This window comes from Talaromyces rugulosus, chromosome II (genome assembly GCF_013368755.1).
Source record: "Talaromyces rugulosus chromosome II, complete sequence".
In the NCBI taxonomy this organism is placed as follows: Eukaryota; Fungi; Ascomycota; class Eurotiomycetes; order Eurotiales; family Trichocomaceae; genus Talaromyces; species Talaromyces rugulosus.
In genome coordinates this window covers 935,340-961,309 of record NC_049562.1, presented here as the reverse complement: position 1 = coordinate 961,309, position 25,970 = coordinate 935,340, and the positions used below count along the sequence as shown (strand labels likewise).

General features: G+C 47.9%; 10 protein-coding genes across 10 annotated transcripts; 5 read left to right on the top strand and 5 right to left on the bottom strand.

Annotated features, from left to right (window-relative positions):
* Positions 1-833: 833 nt before the first annotated feature.
* On the top strand, positions 834-2,014 carry TRUGW13939_02795 (uncharacterized protein; the record flags this gene model as incomplete). Its single annotated transcript, XM_035485983.1, has 4 exons — positions 834-1,220; positions 1,284-1,598; positions 1,658-1,726; positions 1,787-2,014. The coding sequence occupies 4 exons, from the start codon at positions 834-836 to the stop codon at positions 2,012-2,014; spliced, it is 999 nt and encodes a 332-aa protein (XP_035341876.1).
* A 57-nt stretch (positions 2,015-2,071) lies between these two features.
* On the bottom strand, positions 2,072-4,224 carry TRUGW13939_02794 (uncharacterized protein; the record flags this gene model as incomplete). Its single annotated transcript, XM_035485982.1, has 6 exons — positions 2,072-2,179; positions 2,235-2,449; positions 2,530-3,652; positions 3,710-3,741; positions 3,800-3,989; positions 4,048-4,224. 6 exons carry the CDS (start codon positions 4,222-4,224, stop codon positions 2,072-2,074), a joined length of 1,845 nt encoding a protein of 614 aa, XP_035341875.1.
* Positions 4,225-5,535: 1,311 nt separating this feature from the next.
* Positions 5,536-7,329, bottom strand: TRUGW13939_02793 (uncharacterized protein; the record flags this gene model as incomplete). The annotated part of the gene is made up of 9 exons (XM_035485981.1): positions 5,536-5,826; positions 5,896-6,319; positions 6,379-6,392; positions 6,449-6,602; positions 6,667-6,739; positions 6,809-6,914; positions 6,973-7,057; positions 7,118-7,186; positions 7,256-7,329. 9 exons carry the CDS (start codon positions 7,327-7,329, stop codon positions 5,536-5,538), a joined length of 1,290 nt encoding a protein of 429 aa, XP_035341874.1.
* A 2,535-nt stretch (positions 7,330-9,864) lies between these two features.
* TRUGW13939_02792 (uncharacterized protein) lies at positions 9,865-11,460 on the bottom strand (the record flags this gene model as incomplete). Its single annotated transcript, XM_035485980.1, has 1 exon — positions 9,865-11,460. The coding sequence occupies one exon, from the start codon at positions 11,458-11,460 to the stop codon at positions 9,865-9,867; it is 1,596 nt and encodes a 531-aa protein (XP_035341873.1).
* A 960-nt stretch (positions 11,461-12,420) lies between these two features.
* On the top strand, positions 12,421-12,972 carry TRUGW13939_02791 (uncharacterized protein; the record flags this gene model as incomplete). The annotated part of the gene is made up of 3 exons (XM_035485979.1): positions 12,421-12,486; positions 12,542-12,704; positions 12,767-12,972. 3 exons carry the CDS (start codon positions 12,421-12,423, stop codon positions 12,970-12,972), a joined length of 435 nt encoding a protein of 144 aa, XP_035341872.1.
* A 660-nt stretch (positions 12,973-13,632) lies between these two features.
* On the top strand, positions 13,633-14,503 carry TRUGW13939_02790 (uncharacterized protein; the record flags this gene model as incomplete). The annotated part of the gene is made up of 2 exons (XM_035485978.1): positions 13,633-13,941; positions 14,003-14,503. 2 exons carry the CDS (start codon positions 13,633-13,635, stop codon positions 14,501-14,503), a joined length of 810 nt encoding a protein of 269 aa, XP_035341871.1.
* A 544-nt stretch (positions 14,504-15,047) lies between these two features.
* On the bottom strand, positions 15,048-17,598 carry TRUGW13939_02789 (uncharacterized protein; the record flags this gene model as incomplete). Its single annotated transcript, XM_035485977.1, has 3 exons — positions 15,048-16,215; positions 16,275-17,463; positions 17,529-17,598. 3 exons carry the CDS (start codon positions 17,596-17,598, stop codon positions 15,048-15,050), a joined length of 2,427 nt encoding a protein of 808 aa, XP_035341870.1.
* A 1,605-nt stretch (positions 17,599-19,203) lies between these two features.
* Positions 19,204-19,971, top strand: TRUGW13939_02788 (uncharacterized protein; the record flags this gene model as incomplete). The annotated part of the gene is made up of 1 exon (XM_035485976.1): positions 19,204-19,971. The coding sequence occupies one exon, from the start codon at positions 19,204-19,206 to the stop codon at positions 19,969-19,971; it is 768 nt and encodes a 255-aa protein (XP_035341869.1).
* Positions 19,972-20,669: 698 nt separating this feature from the next.
* TRUGW13939_02787 (uncharacterized protein) lies at positions 20,670-22,512 on the bottom strand (the record flags this gene model as incomplete). Its single annotated transcript, XM_035485975.1, has 3 exons — positions 20,670-22,064; positions 22,132-22,419; positions 22,474-22,512. 3 exons carry the CDS (start codon positions 22,510-22,512, stop codon positions 20,670-20,672), a joined length of 1,722 nt encoding a protein of 573 aa, XP_035341868.1.
* Positions 22,513-24,125: 1,613 nt separating this feature from the next.
* TRUGW13939_02786 (uncharacterized protein) lies at positions 24,126-25,109 on the top strand (the record flags this gene model as incomplete). The annotated part of the gene is made up of 1 exon (XM_035485974.1): positions 24,126-25,109. The coding sequence occupies one exon, from the start codon at positions 24,126-24,128 to the stop codon at positions 25,107-25,109; it is 984 nt and encodes a 327-aa protein (XP_035341867.1).
* Positions 25,110-25,970: the final 861 nt, after the last annotated feature.

Below are 25,970 nucleotides of genomic sequence, written 5' to 3'. Positions count from 1 at the left end.
AGTCGACAAGGAGGTATAAATACTCGTGTACACGGGACGACTGGATCAATTGTAGTTCCCTACACAAAATCCCTCTCAGAGACTCTGCACATGTGGTGTCAACGTCGAATACTCTCTGTGCAAGAGCCTCATCTTTGCAACTCCATACCATTCTGCGTTCTATAGACAGACTCGTAAATAATCTTTGTTTATAACTAGCATCCGCTGCTATATCTATTAGCTAAGCGTTATCAATTCTTCCGACATATGCTTTCTTTATTTAATCTTTTAAGCCATAGTAAATTAACAGTGATTTTTATAGGAATTCTATAAAGAAGTAGATATCAATAGGCCTGCTTTCCTCTTTTTATCAGATAGTTTCCTTAGTCAGTTATTATCTTAGTTAGAAATCAAACCATGCCCTTGCTCTTTTGACTTCCTGCATCCAGCCTGTAACATTGCGAGATGTATATATAATAATAATATACATGTTTTTTTTTAAAAAAAATGACAAAATGTTAGCCAGATTTTTGGACCCACGGAATTTTGCGTGGAAGTCACGTGGAGACGGCTTAGGGAAAACCATAATCCGTTATTTTTCCGTATGTGACTTATGTCCGTTGGCATGGAGCGGAATTAGTGAGAAAGCAGTATGTCCGCTAGGACGAGACGGAATATAAATATGAAAGCATGATTTCCATTTCATGAAATTGTATATAGAGTCGGGTTCTTAGAGGCATTCTTGACTCGCGTGTTTAGACCAAACCCAGTTGACACCCATCTATTCCTACACTCAGAATAAACAAGAACTCATTTTATGCAATATCAGCTTTAGCGCCTATGTTCCATCAATTATGGTCTCCTTGTTATCAGCCATATTTCCCCCTGTTCCATCTTTCACGGAAAAAGATCTACCAGTTCTTACAGGTAAAGTCTTCATAATAACAGGCGCAGCATCTGGAGTAGGGTTTGAACTCTCCAAGATGCTTTATGTGGCAGGTGGGAGTGTATACGTTACTGCCCGTTCAGTCCCAAGATGCGAAGGTGCCATCGAGAAGATCAAGGCCCAGACAAGTGGAAGAAAAGCCAAAGGAATCCTGAAACCCATGGTAGTCGACCTAGCAGACCTGAACACGGTGAAGGCGGCCGTCGAGGAATTTCTGCGACAGGAAATCCGGCTGGACCTCCTGGTCAACAATGCAGGGGTCATGAATACTCCTGTAGGAAGTAAGGGAAAGCAGGTCTGTTAGAATCCGTCTACAGAATACTCTGTGGCTATGGCAGTTGACGAGAATATACTACAGGGTCATGATCTTGAAATGGTCACGAATTGCCTGGGACCGTATCTCCTCACGAAACTCCTTGAGCCGATTCTCATCCGAACAGCTGCATTAAGTTCTCCGTTCAGCGTCAGGGTTGTTTTTGTTGTGGCACTCATGCAGTTGTTCACGCCTACAAGTGCAATGTCGTTCGATGGCGATGGCAACCCCAAGATTTTACCGGGAGATAATTATATGCAAAGTAAGCCTGGGGACAATTACATGCAGACTAAGGTTGGCGGGACATGGTTGGCAGCCGAATTTGCAAATCGCCTCGCGAACAAATGTATTCTAAGTGTGGTGAGTCTAAGCGATAACGACTTCCCTTGTATAGAATTGCGCCGATTGATTATGCCTAGTCTGTCCATCCAGGGCTGATGCGAACTGAACTGCAACGGAACATGGCTGTTTCCGCTCGAGTGGGAATGGTATCTCTTAACCCCGCCTTCACCCAGCGAGAAAGCTTTCGTCGCTAACAGTCCCTATAGAAATTACTCTTCAAGGGCCCTGTCTATGGCGCCTACTCCGAACTTTTTGCCGGATTCTCTCCAAAACTCAAGGCAGAGAACAATGGTGGATATGTGTTGGCTTGGGGAAGGATTGCGGAGGTGCCTGGATATGTCACCGACGGCCTCAAGAGTAAAGAAGAAGGTGGAAGTGGCGGAGCGAAGATGTTCGTGGATTATTGTGAGCGAGAGACAATAAGATTTCAGTAACGTTATATTACAGACGGTTGATGATCTGTATTTTACATTGATACAATAGTTTCCCGTTCAGGGACTGGAATTATTCTCCTCTCTGGAATTGAAATTGTGGAAAGGGGTATCTGGCCAAGACTGGTTATTTATCTGAGTATGTCGCACGTGGTTGTCGAAAAAATCCTATTGAAAAGTCAGCTTTATCAGTTCTACAGTCCTTAGAGCTGGTCTCACAAACCCAATCGAAATCCATTGAGATATCAGTTATTTCTCCAATAATATCCGGGGGCATAGACACAAAATCGATATTAGACTGTATCGTGGGACTTGGAAAGGGAAAAGCGTCACCCAATCCTTCAAACTGCCCTCCGCCGAAACGACCCAGGGTGATAGCGTCATCCACCCCAGTGCAGACATCCGTCTCTAAGCCATGGCGCTGGAAGATGGAGTGCACTCGTTTCAAGTGTTATCTAGAACATCATAGGCTTTTCTTGTATCAACCGACATGCTTCTTGTCTCAAACCAAATCCTACATGACCCTTCTAGAGCTTCTATTATCTCTGTCTGATGAGTGTTTGGTGTCTGCTGATCTCTCAGAGTGGGAGAAACGTCTATACTCTCCTGGATGAGACACAAGTATAGTATCACCGCTGCGAGGAGAAGGTCGTGCATTGCCAGTGACGAAATTACCCACCGGTCTTTGTACAGAAGGCCGCCTGGCTGAGTAGCGTCGTGAACTTCGGATTGCATTCGAAGAAGCTCTCTTGAAGCGTCTATTGCTGATTTCTTCGAGTATGAAAAATCAACATTCTCTTTTTGTTTCATGAGATATTTGCGATGTAAGATGCATCGAGATTTCTGAAAAAGCACTGCCAGACTAAATCGCCTTATAACGAGCTCAGCGGTGTCGGTGATGCAATGATCCATCGGCACGACACAAAGAAAAGGCGGGGTTGCGGAAAAGGCTTGCTGCAGTTCCTGGTCCAATGCTGTCACCTCAGTATAGCTTGGGAGTGTCAAGAGGTTTGCCTGCTCGATAATTTTTCCAAAAACACGAGCTAGTCGACCCTTGGCGAGTGTGTATGACATGCATGTGATTTCGGTCTCCGGTCTGGAGGGTGGCAATTCGGTCGAATCCTCATCAAAATCCTGATCCAGCAGGTTCAATGGTTCCTGAGTATCGCTTTTGACAGCTTGAACCATCGACGGCAGACCATTATGGAAGCTGACGAGCAAATCCATCTGTACCAGGAGATGCCAGACTCGACGCCGTATCTCGCCTTGGTATGGTGTAATATTGCCTTGAACATTCTCCGAATCTCGATGGAGGCCCATTCGTAACGCCAAACGGACTGCAACGCCACCTATCAAATAGCAGCTCATCTGATCTCCCTTGCTAAGGACGAATTCGCATTCCATATATAAGAGAAACGTCTCGAGAGTATAGGTACCTGGATGTTCGGCATAGTTGGATAGCGCCAAGCACTGTGCACAACATCTACGATAAATCTGTATCGTCTCCGTCGGAGTGCTACTGACGTCGGCATTTTCTTCACCAGCTCCCAGCTCGGCAAAGATTCCTAGACACATCATAGAGTATATTAATGCAATAAAACTAATTGGGCTGCTGCTGGGATCGGCCCAAAACTTCTTGTACTATTATCATATTAGTAGTAGGGCAATTTAACGTAAGGAAATTCCGCCATTACATACGTTCTTTTGAAATGTAGGCTTATGAATAATATCTGAAAAACTTTTAGTAAAAATATGCAAGGTGTCGACATGTAACCAGGCAGATCTCACGCATCGCAGGGCTATTGGAGTTAAAGTATCGAGATACCAATCGATTTACTATGTTTGGCTCAGGTAGCGCGGCCAAGAGGTCCTCCCTAGTGGCAGTCGATCCAGTGCTGTTGAAGAGCAGAGAGAGATCATGATCACCCAGCGAGGTCTCCTCCCCGGTTTCGCTAAAGTAACCTTTCACTTCTTCAATCTGAAAAGAATCAGTCGAATGAGGTACAGTGAACGGGAAACATATACAATAATCCTACATCGTCAAGAATTGCGGCCCAGTGGGTGGCCCCAACATAGGTAGCGTCATTCGATCCCAGAATAACTCGCCCAGACGTCTCAGAAATGCCTATTTCGGCATGAGAAGTTCGATCCGATAAGGGCGAGTGCGATTTACTCCCAGGATCACTAGGTTCATCTGATGGCTGGCTTGCCATTGCCCCTTTGACAAGGCTTTCCAGATGTTTCAATCGGTTTCGTATGCTTACAGCTTGTTTCTTGCGTGCAACTGGGGGAAGGAACGTGCATAAAGAGGAGCGCCCTCTCTTAACACACTGCGAACATGGCCTTTCTCGATTGCATTTCAGCTTCGCTTGGCGACAATGGGTGCAGCTGAGCTGGGTTCTGCTTCGCTTGGTCGAAGTCTCTGGAGCAATAGCTCTAGTAATATCGGTATCATCAATGTTCATTATGGTGCTTCGTCCACCACTGGTGGGATTATTCAAATTGGAGAACGTTGGCGAACGTTGTAAGTTCGGAGTCCGCAGCCCTGGCCAAGTATGTCAGCGGGGTGCAAACAATCCAAACACAATTGATGTCAGGCCTGTGGATATTAGCTACTTCGTCTCAAACAAGGAACCAAGCATAGAAGTCGATAGAAAATTGAACGGAACCTAAAGCTCGGATGGTGATAAGTATTAGTCGTGTTACTGAAATAAAATTCGGATGCAAGGCACTTAAGAAAGATCTTAAAAATATATCAATAACCATAAATTGACTGAATTCAAAGAGGAATCGCTTATTAAATGGATATTAAATCTAGATAAGCAGGGGTTATCTCTTAACCATCTTGTCAAAACGTATCACTCGTTCTTTTTGGAAAGGGTGTTCGTTGGTAGTATTCTGCCGAATAAGTATAGAGTAAGTGACCTAATGTGACGTGCCTTTCCAAAGATATTGAATTCCTATCTATGGGTACTATTCTCTAGAACAACAAGCCTGGGGAGCGAATCAAATTAGGGCCTGTGGGAAGGTTTTACCTTGTGGGATTAGGTAACCAGCTTGACCCCTTATGGCCCCGGGGTGAGGCTATTCCCAGATCTGGCACCGCGGGTTAGGGTTGATGCCCTTTCTACCTGGGCCTGAGGCAGCTCCTACCTTTGGTGATGGCCTCGGCCCCAGCAGCCGTCACACTATATACATAAGTGTACTTCCATAATTACAGGATATTATAGCATTAGCATATGCTGGTGTCCTCATGGTGAGAATATCAAAAGATCGTTCAGTGTCATTTTAAATTTCAGAAAAGATTAGAATAAATTAATGCAATCTAGTTCATGCAGCTTCATATGCACTGATTTTTACAATTTTATTATTATATTATCAAAGGTTAAAGATATTACAATAATAATAATTCGTATTCGCAACGATTTCACTGTCTATATACCTTCTTTTAAACCTAATTTGCCCTACTTTTTTTTTGGTAAATCCTCTGTTTCAAGTGCTACATGTCGTTTTCAAGGCATATATCACTGCGTAATATACTTCTTCAACCCCCTCAACCGTTCCTTGGCCGTTTCGAGAACATCATCATTCTTGCACACGGCAAACCGCAGGTAATCCTCGGCGATATGCGCGTTCTTGTCAGTGTAGAACTCAGTTGGCGGGATAGCGGCCACACCGACTTCCTTGATGAGGAACCAGGCTAGCTTAAAGTCACGCGGCCGGTTAGCGACGTGTGGAGGAAAGGGGTAGTCTTCAGGGAGTTTAACGGAGGCCATGTTGGCTAGCACAAAATAGCCGCCTTCGGGATCGGAGTACTGTTCATTTATTCATTATTAATGGGACAAGCACTTTTGGTAGTCTTGCATAAGAAGATAAATACTCACGGGAATGTTCAGCTCGTCGAAAACCTTGCAAAAGAGATCGACCTTGCCTCTCATTTCGTCCCGGGACTGCTCCCAGAAACCCTCGCCCTCGGCCTTTTCAAACGCCACGGCTGAGGCTTCTTGCAACGGAGACACGCTACTGTAGCAGATGCGAGTATGCGCCGCAGCCACATACTTGACTAGGTGTGGAGGGCCGATGAGATATCCAACGCGCCAGCCCGTGGCGTAAAAAGCTTTGCCAGCGGATCCCACGGTGAGCGTGCGTTCATACAGTTCTGGCGACAACGTGGCGATGCTGGTGAATGGCACGTAGAACAGCCGATCGTAGACCTCATCCGACAAGATGATGAGGTTGTGCTTGGTAGCGAGCGCGCCAATGCGTTCGAGCTCCTCGCGCGAGAAGACCTTTCCGACGGGGTTATGTCTGGTAAACAGTCAGGTTTTGGTTGACCTATATGTTTGTAGAAGTAATTTGTAGCTTACGGCGTGTTGAGAACCTGAAGAGGCTAGTCAGTATGTAGTTTCTGGATAGATAGCGGGGTGATCAACGAACAATCATCTTTGTCTTGGAGTTAATTGTCTGCTCCAATTGGTCAAAGTCGACTTTCCATTCAGCGGCCGAGGATGTGCGCGTAGCACCGTCTTTCGGAGGGTGAAGAGGGACGTAGCGGATTGTGCCTCCTGGCATCTCGATGTTGCTGATGTACCTGGAGATGATGCATTTCATTAGTTTTGGAGTTATTTTGGGGAGCACAACATCGAAGTACTGACTGGTCGAAAAAGGGTTCGAAGATGATGACTTCATCGCCTGGTTCAATAAAGGCCATAAATGCGCTCAACATGCCTATCAATTATCGAATTAGCAATGCTAAACTCCTAGTCTCTTCACGATTTACACAATAAATCAGCCTACCTTCATTTGCGCCAGTCGTGATGGAGACCTCAGTCTCTGGGTCGAGTTCGCGACCCAGGGATTTGGAATAAGCGTTGGCAAGAGCTTTCTTCAACCGCGGCCGGCCCTGAAAGTAACTATGAGCTTACAAATCGCATATGCGAACGTGATAGCAGTATTAATACCTTGGTTGGTGAGTACTGATTGCAATCGACTTTATCGAGGGCCTCTTTGGCCGCATCCAACGCAAACTTGGGAGGGTTATAGCCACTGAAAAGCCACAGATGATTAGCCACGTATGCACATTTGGAATGGTATTGTGAATCTTACAAAAAGCCTTGTCCCATATTCACAATTGGCTGGACCGGAGACGCGGCAGCGGCCTCGTTGACGATGGACCTAAACAAGCAACAAGCTCAGCTCAGCACCCGGCCTTGAAGAGAAATAGTGAAACAAGGCCAAACACACCAGACATCTTGACGCTGCCCAGCGACTCTCGCTGCAGGCTTAAACGGGTCTGCACGAGCTGTAGTGGCCGACATGGCTCGGAAAGAGTCGCGCAGAATAATGCGGGGTGAGGTTGTTCGTCGGAGCGGAGAAGAGAGAGTTCCGGAAAGCTGCGAAGCCAAGATGTGAACGGCTGGTTGGTGCTGCCGTATTAGAAAAGTCATGAACGCAAAAAATCAGGGGAGCGTGGAGGGAGAGAGAGAGGAGGAGGAGGATTGTGGCAGGCCTTTGGTTGTTGCGACTGGGTTCAAGTGCTTATCGGGTTCGGGCTCCCCGCCGAGATCGCTGTCATAGTAGCGCTGGTTGCGTGCTCGACGCCAGTCCCACGGCAACACAACTTTTTTACTCGTCAATTTATCAATTTATTAGAAATAGCATCTGGTATTCGTATTATTATCATTTCCTCATTTCTTCATAATCATATCCAAAAGCCTTTAAGAATGTTTTCTCAACCGAAAATTTACTAAGCAATGAACCCAAATCAGGCCCTCAACTCCATATGTACTATTGACCTTAATACAGTAGATGTACTCCAAGTCCCAACAAATCTTCATAGGAACCAACGATAGTGTTGCTAGTAACGTCCTCCGAATTAGCAGACGAAACTGTGGTAGCCGTGGTATTAGTCTCCTGGGAACCACCAGGGGCGCTGAAGTTGTTGTCAGCACCTATCGTGCTCGTGCGAGTAGACGGGACTCCAGATCGAGGAAGACCCTGTATCGTCAGCAGCCGAGGATCGATTGCACTCCCGCCCGTGTATGGTTTCAGGCTGGTGTCAACATATTTCACCCCAAATGGAAATTCATCAGAAATCATATCGTGTCTCGAATCCAGTGACGACCCCCAAAGATTCCTTTCTGATGTAATCCGGACGGTAATTTGGAACGGCCATATTTCGGATATACTAAGAAAGACAATATGTTGTTCTCGGGGTAAAGTCGAAAGAATTTTAGCAATCCCGGTTTGTATCCCGATTAATCGCGGTCGTATTTCACAAAAGAGATCTGACAAAAAAGAGTCCTGCTTCTGAAAAGATGCAAGTCGTTGAATGAGTTGTCTGTAAATTTCCACTGCCCACTGGACCGGGTATTCACGGAGTCGGTTGTCTCGAATGGCGCCCTCGAGACAAGAAACAAAGGATATTGATACTTCGGTTATTTTCATAGTGTAAATAGTCAACATGAGAAACATAACAAATTGCGAGGTCAGCGCATCCATAGGTTCAATAGTGAGTAAAGATTGTGAAATTTTTTCGATTGCGGCGACTAGCCTGAACATCACATAAGCATCTTTGTAGAGAGAGTCGTCATCAAAATGCCCTGACTGCTCAAGTAGCGGAATCGAGATACTTTGGAGAGCTATATCGACCAACAAAGTCCTGGCACCGTCATCGATTTCATCATGTTGAAGCTGATCCAGTTCTTTAGACCATGTCCGGATTATCCCGTTAAATGGTACACATTCCACAGAAACAGTTTCGTTTCCTACCAGAGATTCTTTAATGTGCTCATCCCGGAAATTCTTTAGAGTTTCTCGCGCGTGCCGAAATACTTCGTCACTTAGCTGAAACTGCGTATCATTCCTTGTTGGGTTTGCGAGGCACAAAGAAGAGTCCCTAAGACAAGGGCGGTGGGTTCTCGTACACTCCGCGCACGGCGTGGTTGAGCTGCATCCTTTCTTTCTTACCCGGCACCATACACAGGAACCTCCGGCAGCTTTTATCGACTCAATAGCTTGTAATTTCTCGGGGCTGCGTGGCTTCTTGGTGGTCGGAGTGGTGTTGTTGGGATATTCAGAGATAAATTGGTACTTCTTGCGTGGTTGCGGCCTGTCTGGGGTAGTCAACGGGCGTTGAATGGATTCTGGTACTTGGTGTTATTGAAAACATATACGAATGACATTTGGGTCTTCCGATTTTTCAGGGAGGGTAAATACTTACCACCATTGTTCGGAGAAGACACCGAGCAAGCAGGAGCCCCGGGAGAGAAAGAAGACTGGGATAGATGATAATGGACACGGCTTCTGGTAGAGTACTCTTGGTCCTCCATGACAGGTTCAGATGGATTGGTCTCGATGACGTAAAACACGGTGAGTAATGGTTGACCAATCGATAGCTCAATAGCATTAAAACAAAAGACATAAAGCTCTGAGCAAAACAAGGCCTACAAAGAAGTAGGGTGCACAAGTACCCAGGTAAACGAGGGCTGAAGTTGACCAGGCGCAACAAGAGGCGGGGGGCCACACTCGGCAAAAATAAAGGGGAAGTTTCCAGCAAAGAACAACAGCGCCGGTCTATTTATGGTCCTGGCAGATCTGCTGTATACATCTTCTCCTGTATTAGACTTCACCGCCCTAGGACCGCGGAGTTAGATCAGGCTAGATCGCCCCGCTCCCGCCCCGGGCCGCACACAGTTTATTGGGCTAAATAAACCTGTGGAGCCCATTGACGTGGAAGTATGAACGAATAACAGTTCTGTTCTGCCGGCAGAAATTATTGACGGAGGCTCAAAACAGAACCGGACTGCGGTCGTGCATGTCGTGAGCATGCAGTGGGCCGCTCTAGTCGATGCTCATGAGAACAATTCTGGGTCTTCTAAATGGCCCAAGTCATGGTCCTCGAGAAATTTCAGCCTCTGTATCTTCTCGGGCAAGTATTCTTGCACAACTTTGCCGTCTTTATAGTTTGGGTTGTATTTGTACTCTCGACCGTACCCGAGCTCCTTCATCAGCCTGGTGGGGGCATTGCGCAGGTGTAGTGGGATTGGCAAACTTGCGGTTCCTGGCTCTGCCAAAGCTGCATACGCGTTGTTGAGGCCCCGGTATGCCCGTGTACTCTTTGGTGACAGCGACATGGCAACAGTGGCGTGTGCCAGGTTGATTCGAGCTTCAGGTAGACCGACCTTCTCAACAGCACTGTGAGTGGAAATGGCGAGTGTCAGCATGCTGTTATCCGCCAGACCAATGTCCTCCGATGCGACGACAATTAGGCGACGTGCAATGTACAATGGGTCCTCCCCAGACTGGATCATTCGCCCGAGATAATACAAAGCAGCATCCGGGTCGCTGCCACGGATTGACTTGTGAAAGGCAGAGATGGTGTCGTAATGCTGATCGCCAGCCCTGTCGTAAACCAGCGTCTTTGTCAGAGACTTTTTCAATATGTCTTTGGTCATGCTAGCGCGAGTGGACAAGCCCATCGCCAATTCCAGCAGATTGAGAGCCGTTCTCGCGTCGCCGTCAGAGAATGTGGCCAGATATCCAATCAATTCGTCGTCAACGAGTTCGGATGGGGAATAGCTGGGGCCTTCGGTGACCAAAGCGCGTTTCAGGATAGAGGCGATGTCATCGTCGGTAAGTTTGTCGAGTGTGAAAGTTCGGCATCTCGACAAGAGCGCGTTCTGAACTTTGAAACTGGGGTTTTCTGTCGTGGCGGCAATCAGGGTCACAACGCCACTCTCAACGGGCCCAAGAAGCACGTCTTGCTGGGATTTGGAAAACCGATGGATCTCGTCACAGAAGAGTATAGTCTTTCGCCCTGTCAGGTTAAGTTCACTTCGCGCTTCCGCAAAGATTTTCTTGCAATCGGCAACACCACTGGTGGTGCTATTGATTTCCACGAAGCGGCTACCCACCATAGCAGCAATCACTCTGGCAATCGTTGTCTTTCCCGTGCCTGCACCACCCCACAGAATCATGCTAGGCACCCGGTCTTGCTCGATCAATGACCGTAGAACGCCATTGGGGCCGACTAGATCTTGTCCACAAACTTCATCCAAATTTTTGGGCCGCATTCGCTCGGCCAAGGGTGCCACTTTTTGGATAGCATTTGTTTTTGGGCGCTTCGGCAGCGGGTCGGCCTCAGTTTCGATCGCCGGCGGTTCTGTACGCTTCCTTTTCTGGTCTTCTTGCAGCGGCGTTGACAATGTTCCTTTAGCGCCATTTTTCTGAGTCGACGATGGACTCGATGGGGTTGGCGGCTGGGCTGTATTGGCTTTGCGCGCAGAGGATGGCTGGAAGAAACTGGCAACTGGGGCGCTCTTCTGCGAAGACGCGGACTCCGCCTGGCTCGATCCGGGCTCGTCGATGAATTTCTGACAGTCAGAATCAATGTGGGCATTGATGTTGAGTTCCCTGACACTTTTGGCGCATATGGGGCACGACACCATGATGGGAGTCGGTGTTTTGGAGATTGACGCGAGGAGAAAATGGAAACAGTATCTTGTTTCGACTGACGCGTCTCGCCAAATAGTAGTGGAGGCGTACTAATGCAGTGGGCAACGGGAGCAATACCGATTGGTCAACCTGATCCACAAGTGTACATCGATTGCATATATTACATAAATTACATCAATCTTAAATGCCTTTCACGTCTTCCTCTTCTTGGAGGACATATTTCAGTAGTAGGATTGTTGGTGATCGTGTTGACACCCTTATTGACTTGCCAATAGCGACTGGAACATCAATACGCAACTCCACAGACACCCCGTATTTCTTGGGCCTGGTTTGATCAATCGGGGGTCCTCCCAGACCATAGGTTGAGAGAACACACTAACAAGGGTCTCTTCTTGGCCCGTGTAATCTTCCCAGTCCACCGGAGATCCAGGTCCGGTTTCCCGATTAGTATTACCCAGTTCGCGGTCCTAGATGGTGACAGCGGAGAGATTCGCAGACTTAGGAAGAGACTGGGAAAGTGCCGAAGTAAGCTTTCCATTTGATAGAACGCGATCTTGTGCCTAAAATGCGCATTTATATGCATCGTACATGTAGGTTTGAGACAAAACTTTCCATGTGTGGATCGGTAGCTTGATGCCTAGAGCGTCTACATTTGGATCACTTTGCGGTTTCATTCCCTTTCAGTTTGGCTATCATCTTCCAACGCGGAGTTTTCAAAATTCCCGGTAAAGCTATTTTCTTGTCTTATATTGCAAATGCAGCATTCTAGTCGAGAAACTATAAAGTCCGTGGTTGAGAGAATGTTGTGTAGGCACCAGCGACCACTAGTGTGATTAGGGTTAGACCGGTTCCTTCTCTTGACCAAAAATATTGTTGGGACTTTACTCTCTTCGAAACAAGTTGTCCCATAACACAATCCTGAGAATCATAATTCCAGAAAACTCCTCTTGAAAATGGCTGTTGGCGGTTGCTTTTGCGGAAATGTTCGTGTCGAATATAGTGGCCAGCCCATCAAAGCTGTGAGTAAACATTTCCCCAACATTGATTATTCGTTGGGCTAACCCTTCTCAACAGGCACTATGTCATTGTATTGATTGTCGAAAACTGACTGGGACTCTTTTCACCTACAGTTTTATCGTCAAAAACACTGACCTGAAAGTCACCGGAAGTCCTAAGGAAGTGCCAAAGACAGCCGATAGTGGCAATTATATAAAGAATTATTTCTGTCCGGATTGTGGTGCGTAAACACTACATACCCTTACTGCTATGGCCGGAAACTGTCAGCTAATAAATTACTAGGCACACCGCTTTATGGCATGAGAGTGAACTCTGATGGAGCGGCGGCTGACGGCGTAACAGTCCTCCGGGCGGGCATTTTTGATGACCTTGAAGTTCTTAACGAACACAAGGCCGAGCTGGAAATCTACGTCGATGGACGTGTAAACTGGCTCACTGCTGTTGAGGGGGCTGATGAGTGTGTTGGCATGCCGCCTCCATCTAGCTAGCGATTGACCTTGGGCATAAAGCTGATAATACAGATGCCGTAGATCATAGGGCTCTAGAATTGTTTATATCCAGGCTTATTCTAGAGTAGATTAGTGGACTAGCTATATTGTTTCGTTCTCTTTTAGTCTATCAGCTTGGTCTATATCAATCTAACTATACTAGATAACCCTAACCCTAAACCTATATGCTTTGGGGTGAAAAGCCTAGAGGAAAACACCCTGAAAGTAAATAAAAACAAGTTAATCGAAAATCAATTTGAGTCTGAATACCATCTACTACGCTCGAACAATACCTAGCAAAAACGTTAGTATCATCTGCACGGCGGAATAATAATAATAAGCATGTAACGGAACACTGCCCAAAACGGTAAGCCACCATAGGCGCGTCGCTCCCGCGTGTCCGGCCTGCTCTTGCTTTTCCGCCATGTACAAAGACGATAAAGACACACCAGACCTTGCATTGCCCCGCACCACACACGTCTTTGAATAGCCATTTCTACAACTTCGATTCATGCGCCCTTTGTTTCGTTTCTCATTCAGTCTCTAAGCGGAAACCTACCTTTTTCCCCCACTTGGGCTGGGGGGCCCTTCGCTGTCGACCAGTGACAGAAAACACCAAAACAAAGCGCCAACCCACGCCCGAAGGGGGCCCCAGGATACATGGCTTCCTCGTCTCATCCACCCTTCGGATCTCGATCTGCATACGCCGGAGCAGGATCAAAGCTGCCGGATCGCTCAAACCCTGTGCCTTTTAGTGCGTCAGCCTTTTCGCGAAATCGGGGACTTGGCGGTGTAAACGCAGAGATCGCGCAACAACAACAGCAGCTACAACAATCTCAACAACATCCTCCTCCAGCACCGCCAGCGCATACGCAAAGTCATGCTGCGGGCCCGATGGGACAGGATTCCGGAGCTGCGAACCCGCTGGGTCGGTTAACAGAAGAGCAGCGAGAGGAGATCAGTGAGGCTGTGAGTAGAAGAGCGTCTGAAAGCTCTTTCTTTTCTTCATGCTTACCAACAACCAATCTAGTTTACGCTATTCGACCTCGATCGCGACCGTCATCTAGACTACCATGAACTCCGCGTCGCCCTACGCGCTCTCGGGTTCACTCTACCAAAACAAGAGCTCATCAGTCTCCTCACCACATACGGCGTTCCCCGGCCCCAAGTTCAACAACAACAGCAGCAAGGACAAGGACAGAACGGACCACAGCCACAGCCATCATCACAAAACAAAATCAACCCTCCACCGCATCCGTCGTCGCTATTGATGCCGCTCTCCGCTTTCCAGACCGTGACCGCACACAAAATCCTCGAACGGGATCCGCGAGAAGAAATCCTGCGCGCTTTCGAGCTGTTTGATGAAGGCGGCAAAGGATATATTGACCTAGAAGACCTCCGGCGCGTGGCCAGAGAATTGGGCGAGACCGGGCTAGAAGAGGACGAACTTAGGGCGATGATTGAGGAGTTTGACTTGGAGGGCGTCGGTGGTGTCACCAGAGATGGATTTTTGAGCATTTGCTGGCAATAGCTTTCTTTTCTGTCTTTTTTGGTCCTGGACATCCGCGCTTTTTCTTCTTCTTTTTCGACTTCGCTTTACGGCTTTGGAAAGCACCACTGGTTTCTTGTCTTTGTCTTGTTTTGTTCGTTTGCAGTTTTATTTTCTTTCAGTTTCCATTCTGAAATCTAATGGGCGTATGGATTTGACGTGTCAAAAGAGCTGTGTTTCGTTGTGTCGTTCGTCTTGAGGCGTTTGAACAGGATGGCTTGCGCCTTCATATGCGGAGTCTTGCAATTATCGTATTTAGCAAACTTTTGAACATTTGAATGCGTCGACTTCCAAAAAAAATAATTTTAGGTCAGACCAAATCAGTTGATTTCCTAAAATACCGAGATAATATATAGTATAGATAGATATATTTATATAAAAAGCTAGAAAACAAGCAAACCATATCCTAAACTGCCTACATATGCTTCCATTCCCATAGCCCCATGTAAGACCGTTGTTCCAAACTCTACCAAACCGGGGAGCAAATGCAAAAACCATTCAATGCAAGACATAAAATAAAAAGTCATCAAGCGTATCGCGACTGCGACATGGGCATACCGCGGTTATGCTCGCCATATGCTGGTGGTGGCGGCGGATAGGCCGGCGCCGCATAGAAACCTGAAGGTGGCTGCATGTTGTTGGGATTACCACCTCTTGGGGGTCCCTGTGGCATGGGACCTGCCCACCCTCCTGCTCCTCCTCCTCCTCGACTCAGTCTTCTTCCATAGGCACCGCCTGGCTGAGAAGGGCGGAATTTGCGAGCCCTGTGCCGTCGACGACAAGACGAGAAGATGCAGCTCAAAATCATCAGCAAAAGCAGCCCGCCAATGCCGGCAGCAAGGCCAATGACCAGGGGTTTGTGGTCGTCAACCCAGGACTTGATTTTGCCGCCCACTGAGGATCCAGTGCATCTGCCATTGCTGCAGTGGCCATTACCGTCACAGGGAGTGCCATCAAGGAAGTTCTGCTGCATGCTGCCGCATTCGTTCGAGGGAAGGACGGACGACGCGCACCAAATTGTGCACGACGAGTCGTCGCAGGCATAGGTGTTGTTGCTGCCGAGGACAGAGCCAAGGACAGTTCGGCATTGCAGGTCACGGCTAGTACATTGTCCACTAGCACAGGCGAGGCCAGTCTCGTCGGCGGTTTGACAGCTTGTGCCGTCGGACAGGTGCTTGTCAGCTGGGCAGTCTCCTGATGTGCCCGAACAGACTTCGGCGACATCGCAAGGACCGTCCGCGGCACGGCAAGTGGTGTTGACTGCAGAAAACTGGCAGCCAGAACAGCAGGCCTCGTTGGAGTCGTCGCACACGGCAGTGGACTTGAATTTGCAAGTCGTTGGTTCGCAGCAGGCGTTGCTTCCACACCCTGCTGTTCCTCCACAATCGCAGTCTTCACCACTCTCAACAATGCCGTTGCCACACTGGCTGCCAGTTGTGGTGACGACTCCCTTGTTGTCCACTAGGCATTCCGATTGGACGCTGCTACGGCCTATCGCCGAGCAGATGTTGCCGATTGTGCACTGTGAAAAGTTCTCGAGGTCGGAAGCCGTCGTGGGGTTCATGATGTATTTACCATTGGCATCACACGTCGTTGAAGTTAATGGGCAACATTGCGATGTTTTCTGTAGCCCTCGCTGGCATGTGTCGCTTTCGCAATCATGTACCGCACCGAATGTATGGCCTGACTCGTGGCTTTTGACCGTTAGCAAATTGAGTTGTCTTTTAAACCAACAAGAATGAGGGCTACATACGCAAATACCTGCCACTCGGTAGACGTTTTGACAACAACATTGGCCCCGGCCACGGTCGCGTTGGAGTCTCCATGGACACAGAGCTGTCCCAGCCAAGACACTCCCACTTCAGCTCCCGTTGAGCAGGCGCTCATCAGAGTCCAGTAGGCATTCGTGTCGTTTTGTTCGCCGCGCCATTTCGTAAAGTCATCTAATCTGGTCGTGATGTTCCCTGTCGTACATGGGACATTCCACGGGGTCGTACTTGTCCCGGAGTTTTCGCAGCTTTGGTTAGTGTTCACCACCAGGTTTTTCAGACCAAGGGAAATGTTGAAGGTATTTTCGTACAGAGTAGACGCCGTGTTGACCATTTTAATGATGTCGGATCGGGCCTCTTGGTCGGAGCTGAATTTATTGGTAAACGAACAATCAGTGACCACGCCAATGAGCGCAACCTTCTTCGTAGTCGGGCAGCCTGCTGTGCTGCCAATTGTAGAAGCCAGGTTGATCCCGCCTGTGTTACCACCAACATCTCCCGTGTCGGACTGTCGACGTGACAGTCCAAAGAACTGATCGACCGGCATGAAAGCGACATTTGGTGATTGCGGCGGTTTGAAAACAGGATGGTTGGGGTCTGAGTTAAAGTCCAATTTGTCTGCCTGGCAAGAAACACCGGCAAGCGACCGCTTCAGCTCGGTGTGTTCTTGTTCAGCGGCGACCATGTCGGAGTTTCGAAAGACCACCATATAGTCATCATCTCGTTCCTCTGGTAGGGCATCAACATCCCGCCATGTGTTCATGTAGCTGGACCGCAGCTTGATGTTGTGATAGTCGTGCATCAGACTAAAGGCGCCCTCGAACAAGGGCTCAGGCCCGTCTCGGGTGACATAGAGGCGCGCCCAACCAACACGCGTCCAGTGTCCAGGCTCTATCTCCGTCCATGATGTCCCCTTGAAAACGCGGTGATCTCGGCGGTTGATCGGCTCGCTATGGCCGATACTGCCATCGGGATTGAAATAGTCGATTTGGGCATCCTCTGCCAGCACGTCGTGGTTCGGTTCTAGTTTCAGTTTGATCTGTTGCTCGTGATTGTGTAGGGAAAAGGTGACATCGAAACTCGAGTGAGAATGTACTCGGTGCGATGGGGTATGGATAACCACATCTTCTAGGTCAAAAACGTAGCGAATGGGCTGTGGAGCGTGCGAATTGCCTAGGTAGCGATGAAAATCATTAGATAAACATGGGCCTTTCATCAAGGTCAAATGCAAGTCATACCGTCAACACATTGCAGAAATACAGCGGCCGCGCTGAAGGCAGCAGACAACCAGCTGCTGCCAAATCTCATATTGGCTTCAAAGCCTGGAAAAGCAGGGCGCCTCGTCACACATGCGCGATTCTAATGTAAACGCGATAAGAGGCAGGGGCACAACAAAGGATCGGCGGATAAGAGAAAGAGGACCAATCCGATGATACTGATACCGGCCCGCAGAAGAATAGCGATCGTCTAGAAAGCAAGAGAAAGTAAGAAGAAAAAGATGCAGGCAACAAACAGTCTGATGAAGGAAGGTCCAAGTTCAATCTCGGCTGGCGGAGGGCGCAGCAGCCTTGGCCGCTTGGCGGCTCTTGGTACGGATCGTCCGGCTATGATTCTTAGTATGACATTGGTTTGCTTATTATTACTATTATTAGACATTATTAACCTGACATAAGAGGCTCGACTCTTGTGGATTCCCTGTCCAACATTTGACACAAATCATAATCACTCATAATAATAATTGTAGGTATGATGTAGTCTCCCTTCTTCATAGTCTTTGGGCTAGATGACAGTCAGTCCCAAATCGTGGTTGGAAATTGTAAGCCTTACCAGTAAGCTTAAGAAATCTTCCACAAGCTCAACTTCTCTCTCGAACCATAATTTATGTCGATCTGTGATAGGTCTCTCCTCTGAAAACGTCTGGGCAGAGTCAAAGTCGATCCAGAGTACTCTGTCTTGACTTTCTGAAACACACATGTTTCTGGGCCAAGCATCGTGATGAAGAACCTGTGCCTGATGCATATCATCGAGAATTTGTCGGAGCTTTTAAACGCGGGCTTCGGAGAAATTTGATAGGTCTATTTGGTGCAGGTCCGGGATATATTCAATCAGGATGGCATTAGGAGGAAGCTTGTCGTCGAGAAACATATGCAGGCTGGGCCAAAGAGCCGGCTGTATTTTGGTAATCACCCCATAGAAATCGAGGATAACCCTTCTGTCACAGAAACCTCTTGCCTTCAACCGTCGATATGCGGTAGATTCGCAAACAAAAAGATTGACTTCGCGGTGGGGGGGTGGGGGATCGTACTTAGACGGGCCTCTATTATGATACTTGATGATTCAGTTAATAATTCTGCTGAAAAGCTGTCTTAATTAATAGTCATACTTACCACCTTCAGGACACACGGTTGGTCGTTGACAAGCACTTTAAAAACCACCGAGTTCTCGCCCTTTTTCAGTACTTGGACGAATACAACATCCGAGGGGCTAAGGTCAAGCTCATCAGATGTTAGGGGCGGCATGATTTCGTCCTCGCTTGTACAGGAATGTTTTGTTTACAAAGGATGGCGAGGTCGATTCAACAATATTATCAAGGTGGGGCTTCTAAATTTAAACATCTACCCGCTGTGTTTAGGCCAATATTAACTTTGTTGTATATTATTCTACGCGCCGGGAGAAATAAGGAGATCAGCCCTGGGCCAATCATTCCTGAATTACTCCGATGTCCTATTGATATACTTTGGTCTAATATAGTCAGAAAAAGAATCAAGGTCACATGAGCATGACCCCGAAAGGACGACCGCTCCCATATTATATTCGCTTGTACTGACCTACATGTACATCCGTAAATCACGACGAACCAAATTATCATCAAAGACCTCCTACTTGAATCCACCCTCTCTTGTTTCATGGACAATGGCGAACCAAGTTAGCCTCATGGACTATTTACAACACGGCCCTATACCCCTTCCTGTTATCGACCAAGGGCAATCACCACGCAACGAACGAAATGATAGTTACAGCTCCGATGATATTACTAGCGTAGGCCATTGGGCTGAATTTAATCTTACCTCTATTCAACAACAATACGGCGCTGTTCTAGCTGCAGCATGTATTGCAGATGAAGTATTCCCACCTTCTCCTCCACGGCCAGTCAACTCAAAGTCCGCAGTCCGATCCCGTATCAATGCCTATCTAACCAATCGAGTCGTACGTGCTCTCCGCTGCGGATTTGCCCATATAACCTCCACCAATCAGCTGGCCGGCCTATCGGTTTTGAATTATGACACCGGGACATTGGCTGCAACGATTGATAACTTCGTCCCTGATTTGGGCTTCTTTGATCCTAGTCCCCCCGTGGAAACCAGACCAAACCGTGCTCCAGGCGACATTAAACCGTCATTCAAATGGTCTCTGGAGCTGAGAAACCACCCTACCGCAGGCATTCGATCGGAATTCAGACAGGCTCTCTCTCAAGTCAATTGGTACATGAATCAACACCACGCACGATATGGCTTTATTATTACTGATAGAGAGCTTGTCGCTATTCGGAGACTTGACAGCAATGGTAATTTGGAGCTTTCAGCCTCAATTCCTTGGGATGCGAATGGTACGGCGGCACAACCGCAATTAACGGTGTTACTTGGACTTTGGTATTTGGGCATGCTTGCGGCAAATGACTAGGTTTGGTCTCTCCCATGAATTTTTTTTTTTGCTTGTCTGTTTGTTTGGGACGGCAAGATTGGAATTTACCCTTGTTATAGGTTATAGGGGATGTTGGGGACAATATCACTTTTCGGGAGCAGATTGTTCTGACATTCGCGTTTGGGTTTACATGTATGTTGTATGCTAGGGGGCACCTGTGCCTTTTACGTTAGTCGATTTTGGAAGCGAAGCAAGCCAAATCTAGAGAGAATAAACATGTGAATAGTGCATGTGTGTAGTATGAACATGTTAACCACCGACCCAAAAACCATTTGGTATATTGGTCAATGAAGGACTGATTCACATGTAGTCCATGCTAGCTAGAAATAAATAAATACTAAGCAACGATCAGAGCCCACTATTGTTACTTGTTCGCTCGCGTGCAGCTTTGTTCCTTTACCCAATGCTATGCAGGTTTCTCACAGATTAAGGTAATGATTTATTTGTGGTGTAGAAGTCGAATGCGAAATATTCGCCATAAAATAAATGTGTTGATTGACCAAGGCTACTTAGAGAAAGTCCCTCTCTAATTGACAATCCTTAGTGATTTGCCCAGCTGTTTGACTAAATATTAGTTATTTTGTCTTGGGAATGGGTTGTTGTAGTCACTATCCCCACGTAACATTAAATTGTGGACCAAGCCAGAGTATATCTTCTACTGCTTACTTGAATGTGTATTAATCAGGAGCAGCGTGATACAGAGCGTGTGCCGGCAATGCAAAGGCAGGAATATGGGCACCGCAGATATCACAAGTATGAGCTAGAGGAGACTCCTCTTCATCCTCGCTTTCCTCCCAGGTCGCCTCATCGAGTGGTGTATTTGCTTCCCAACTCGGGGACGAATTTTGACGGTGCTGAGGTTGACGGTCAGAGTATGTCCCCTCAGGCCGCTTCTTCAAGCTGGACTCCTGGTTCTTGAACATCTGTCCAATATCCCTGCCACTGCTCTGTTTCTGGTCGCCTGCACTTTCCACCATGTTGGTGACTGCAATATTGATCAAGCTCAACTCACCAAACGATTTGTCCGGGTGTAGTTTACGAAACATAGACACAAGGCTCTCTTCTACAAGTTTCTCAGCAATGGACTCAATGCCTTCCCCTAAATTGAAGAGAAAACTTGGGGCGGGAGCCGATCGTGATATTCGTCCATTGGCGTAACTGTATTCTCTTGAGCCATCGGCATTTCGAGGTGACCTCTGGCGAGTAGAGAGACGAAGGGTGCGGGGGTGTGCTAACCAACGGCCAGTGCCATCGTCATTATCTTCGACCAGGTCAGTCCTCATTCGCTTCACGAGGCTTGTTGCTAGAATCTGTAGTTTCTTTTTGGCCTCTTCGAAATGATTGATTCCCTGGTACGAGTCCTCGATGCTTATTTGCGTCGGAACGGCTCGGGCTTCCAAGACTTCGCTATTGTCAACCCCATTCAACAGCTCCCAAATGCGAACCCCAATATCTTTAGGAGCCCCAGCCCCGCCCAGAAGGTCTAATAACTTTGGAGCACCCATGCCGGGCGATAGGCGCAGATCTCGCACTTTGACTTGGTCATTGTGGTCTCGTTCAGTATACGGCTGGGAGGTAGGCTCGCGGCGAAGAAAGTACGTTCTGAGCTTGTGGGCCGACTTGAAGCCGATGCCTGGGATTTTGCCAACTTCATGGTCGTCGATGAATTGGATCACGTTGCTCAGATCGGCGTTATCAAAGGAATGTGTATAGGGTGGGATCAGGGTTGTTTGGATGTTGGGCTTATTGACATTGCCGACAAGCTTAGCCAATAGTTTAGAGGTGGATATGCCGACAGTGGCAGTGTAGCCGCATTCGTGGTCGAGACTCGATCGGATGTAATGTGCTAAGTGCGATCCCAAAACGAGACGGTAAGTTAACAGATCCATCCGGTCGCCGCCGGGAGGATTGTGGCATGGTGATGGGAATGTTGGCCCGCAGAACTTGGTGGCATCGAATTCGAAGCCCTGTGTTGGGTCTTGCTGGTCGAGACAAAAGAAGGAATGCACTAAGTCATTTGGGTTTAAAAGACCGACGTTATGATTGATCATGTCCGTGACATCCATAAATACCTTGTGTACTCTCGGTTAGTAAACGGGTATTCGTATTTTGACTCTATTATTATTATCGTGGCTGTACCTCATCAAACCCCAGTCGCTCGGCCTTCTGGCCCCACAAGAAGGAGCGTAAATGGGCGTAGAGGGCCTTTGATGCATCGCGAAACTTTGTCAAGTCCTCGCCGAGGATGATGACAACTTCGGGGCATATCTGCTTGGCCTCCTTGATGAGCTGCAACTTTCTCAGGCCTCGCTTGCGAGCTTCGTAGTTGCAGGTGACAATAATCTGTTTCTGCTGTACGGCTAGCGGTAATGACTTGAGAGCCGGGTTTTCGGCTTCCAACACGCTGGCATAGAAGCAATCGTAGTCCTAGAACTAGTTAGCCGGAGACTCATTGTTTGCTGATGCTTCTTGCGCGCTAACAAAATGGATGATGATGCGGCGGTCATCCCGGCGCAACATCGCGATTTCCTGGTCGAAGGCGTCATGGGCTTACTCGAATGGACACGTTAAGCCTCTGTATTTTCTCCCGTGTTCGTTTCTTTGTTTCCCATGCCCTAGAGGAGCTAGGAAAGCAAAGACAAGTGTCTTTGTGTGTGTAGCTAAGCGCCTGGCATCGCGAACAGACGGGGTCGGCGGGCGGCAGCGTTTGCGCCACAGCGGGAAAATCGAGTGGCTGAAGGGGCTCAGCAGGATTGGTCCGTGCTTGCAGTCGCACTCTCAATGCTTTGTTAATCATGGGAGTGTTCTTTTTTGTGTTGCGTCACTCATGGACTCCCGAGTTGGGTAATAAGCATATGCATACTCCTCCATAGATGCAGGGATTCCATGCAAAAGAGGTGTGATCAGCACGGCATCTGGCGTCTGGCATCTGGTCTCACATTCTTGTGGCCAATTTTCCCGCCAATCAGGCGTCGCACTAGTGTTGGTCGCACGTAGCACACATCGTTCTATATAAAGGAGCCACGTGACTTGCCGCCAGCTAGCGGTTTCGCACATAGTACATACGCATAGTGGCATAGCGTATTCGTAGCGGTGAAGTAGCAGTGCTAACTCTCGAACAGCTTAAAAACGCGTGCCAAGTGGATGATCGACTGACTAGCGGCGACTGTCAGGTCCTGGGTCCTGGTCCACCGTCACACATCTCAGTGGCCAGTCAGGCTCGCAGGCAGTTCTTTTTTTAGCCGGGATTATTGGAGAATGCTGTCGCTATGCGCGAGTCTCACTGTGGTTATGCGTCTGCCTGCCTGCCTGGAGGGGATTTGCCCCTGACCGGTGAGTGTCTCGGCGTGTCCAACACCGCACCAGACAAGACAAGACATTCTAGTATGTACAAATAGGGAAATAGGGTCGATGATAGCAGCCGGAGTAAGAAGATGACAAGAGCAAGGATTGTTGCAGTGCTAAGAGAGACAAAAAGTCAAGTCCGTACGGGGAAGCCGTGCATGACCCGCACCCGCACCTGCACCTTCCCATCGGCCGGCCCGGCCATGCTGTTGCCGTATTTAGCAGTCGCCACAGCGCCTCGTCTATTTCTGGCGCCAGTAATAATCAAGTACTATACGTGCTATAATAATGATCATTCCTCGTGCTCGCTCCTCGACTCTGTCTACACCCTACACTCCACTCTACACAATAACCCATCCACCACTCGCTCGCTCGCTCGCTCGGTCTTTGTCTCTTTGTCTCTTTGTCTCTTTCATTTCATCGCTCATCATCGCTCATCGTCCATCGTCACTCATCACTCATCGCTCAGCAATAGTGCTGTCCTCGGCCACTTTCCGGCGTATCGCTTGGATCCTTCGTCCAAACTACCAAAATCTACCGACACCAACCCCCAACGCTTGCGATCTTTTCAGTTGGCGCCTGTTTCAGCATTAACCAGCGCTGTGCCAAACTCGGCCGTTGTCAGTCCGTATTCCGTACGTGCATACGCTGGCCCCAGGACCGTTATTCTGGGATCGCCGCTACCACGCCAACCAGCCCCATCTTCCCTTCGATCTGTGCTTCTGCGTCATCAGATCTGGATATATTAATATTTGTGTGACTCCCCGTGCCAGAACGAGGCGTCACCGATGCGCCTCGAAGTATCATCGTCTTCCTATCATTCGCAGTCATCGTCACCACCACCGTCTCATACTACTGCGCACAAAATGATAGCCCTCGCCTCCGCCAGTGCGACACCTTCGGTGACGCAAAATACTACCAATACTAAACGCCCGAAGCTGTCATTGCAGACGGCTTCCCTTCCCATCGCATTTGGCAAGTCCAGCACAGGACTAGCCAGAACCTGTGCCACTGCTTCGCCTACTGTTCGCAACACTTTCAACAACGCCTACGAGACCACGCGGCCCTTGTCTACCACCGACTCTCCTTCCCCATGTAGACTCTCCAACAACAGCAAAGGCCCTCGGTACCCTTCTCCCTTTTCTCACCACTATCGGACATCAGATGCAGCGCCCTATCAACAGCCCTTGGGCGTCCGCAGCATTCTCCAAAACTCTCCTTTAAAGAAGATGTCTGTAAGACGGCAATCAATGTCCATGTCTGCTGGTGCCCTTACAGAAAATCGACGAGTGCTCTTCCCAGTGAAAAAGCAAGTCACCTTCCACTACCAATTGGAGGAAGAGATCCGCACCGTCAAATTTGTGGCACGCCATTCCGACCTCGACTCTGACTCTGAGCCTGAGCCACAAGCAGAGCTAGAGAGTGAGGGTGATACCAGCTCCGACTCAACTGGTTCACACTCGGATAGCCACAGCTCTTCTGGGGAGGATGACGGGGACATCAAGAACCCTTTGCCCCAACGGAAACGACGCAAGTCTATTCCCAGTGAACGAAAAATCCGGGCGGCTGCACTGAGAGACGGCCTCAATGAAGATCATTACGCCGCCAGTCTGACAACAGTCTCTCAAACGGATCGGTCCAAACGTCGGTGCAAATGGCGCTGGACCCTGGGTGAAAACACGGCAGACTCTGAACTGGAGTCTGTACCATCTGTTCTGCCAACAGATAGACTCGAGAAAAATGATGAACTAGCCACGACTACTTGTTTATAGCGACTTGAATTGCACTTGCAACGTATTAGCGACGGCGCTGGGGAATGACTTGGTACACTATTTTGCATATACACATGCATGCACATATTGCACAGATTGCGATAATCGCCTTATATTTTCATTTCGTTATACATAATTTTACTTCTTCGCCAGCGTGCGAATATATTTACACAGGAATTTTGATCCTCAACATGAATATCCAGACTCAAATTTCATACTCTTAATTTTCCATTCAGGCCACATCAGTCATTACTCCACCTTATTATTTCCCCCACATTTTGCTTCTGATATTACATGTATTTCCTTTGTAGTAGCATTACTTCGTTTGTAGGTCCTACGGAAAGAGTGGACCCAAACAAGATTAAAGTTTTGGCCCCTTCTTGCTCGTTTTTGAAGCAGACAGCATTTCCTCTTTCGGACTATCTGATTCCTTCCCAGCTCCACATCTACGAACGTGGCAGGGGGCTAGGTTATTGACTAGCCTTGATAGTCAAGTAAATATAGAGGCTATTATTGTTTTATACGGAGTACAAGAAGTTGCATTGTCCATTTATTGAGTCACCGCCTGTCACTAGTTGCAACTAGTAAATAGACGATCTGGAGATGGTCATTATTTAATATTATTTTTCCTGCCTAGTAAGGAGTATTATCTGTTAATTTTAGAATTTGATATATACGGAGTACGGAGTATAACTCGTAAAAAGCCTTTTTTCATTGTCAGTAGAGTTTTTTTTGCAAGTATGCGTCGTCGTGGCTGAGACGGTCAGCAATCGGGGGGTTCTGACGTCATGCTGATTGACTCGGCAGTCAACAAAATAAACTTTTGAACAGCATCGAGTCAAGAATTCTCAGAATAACAAT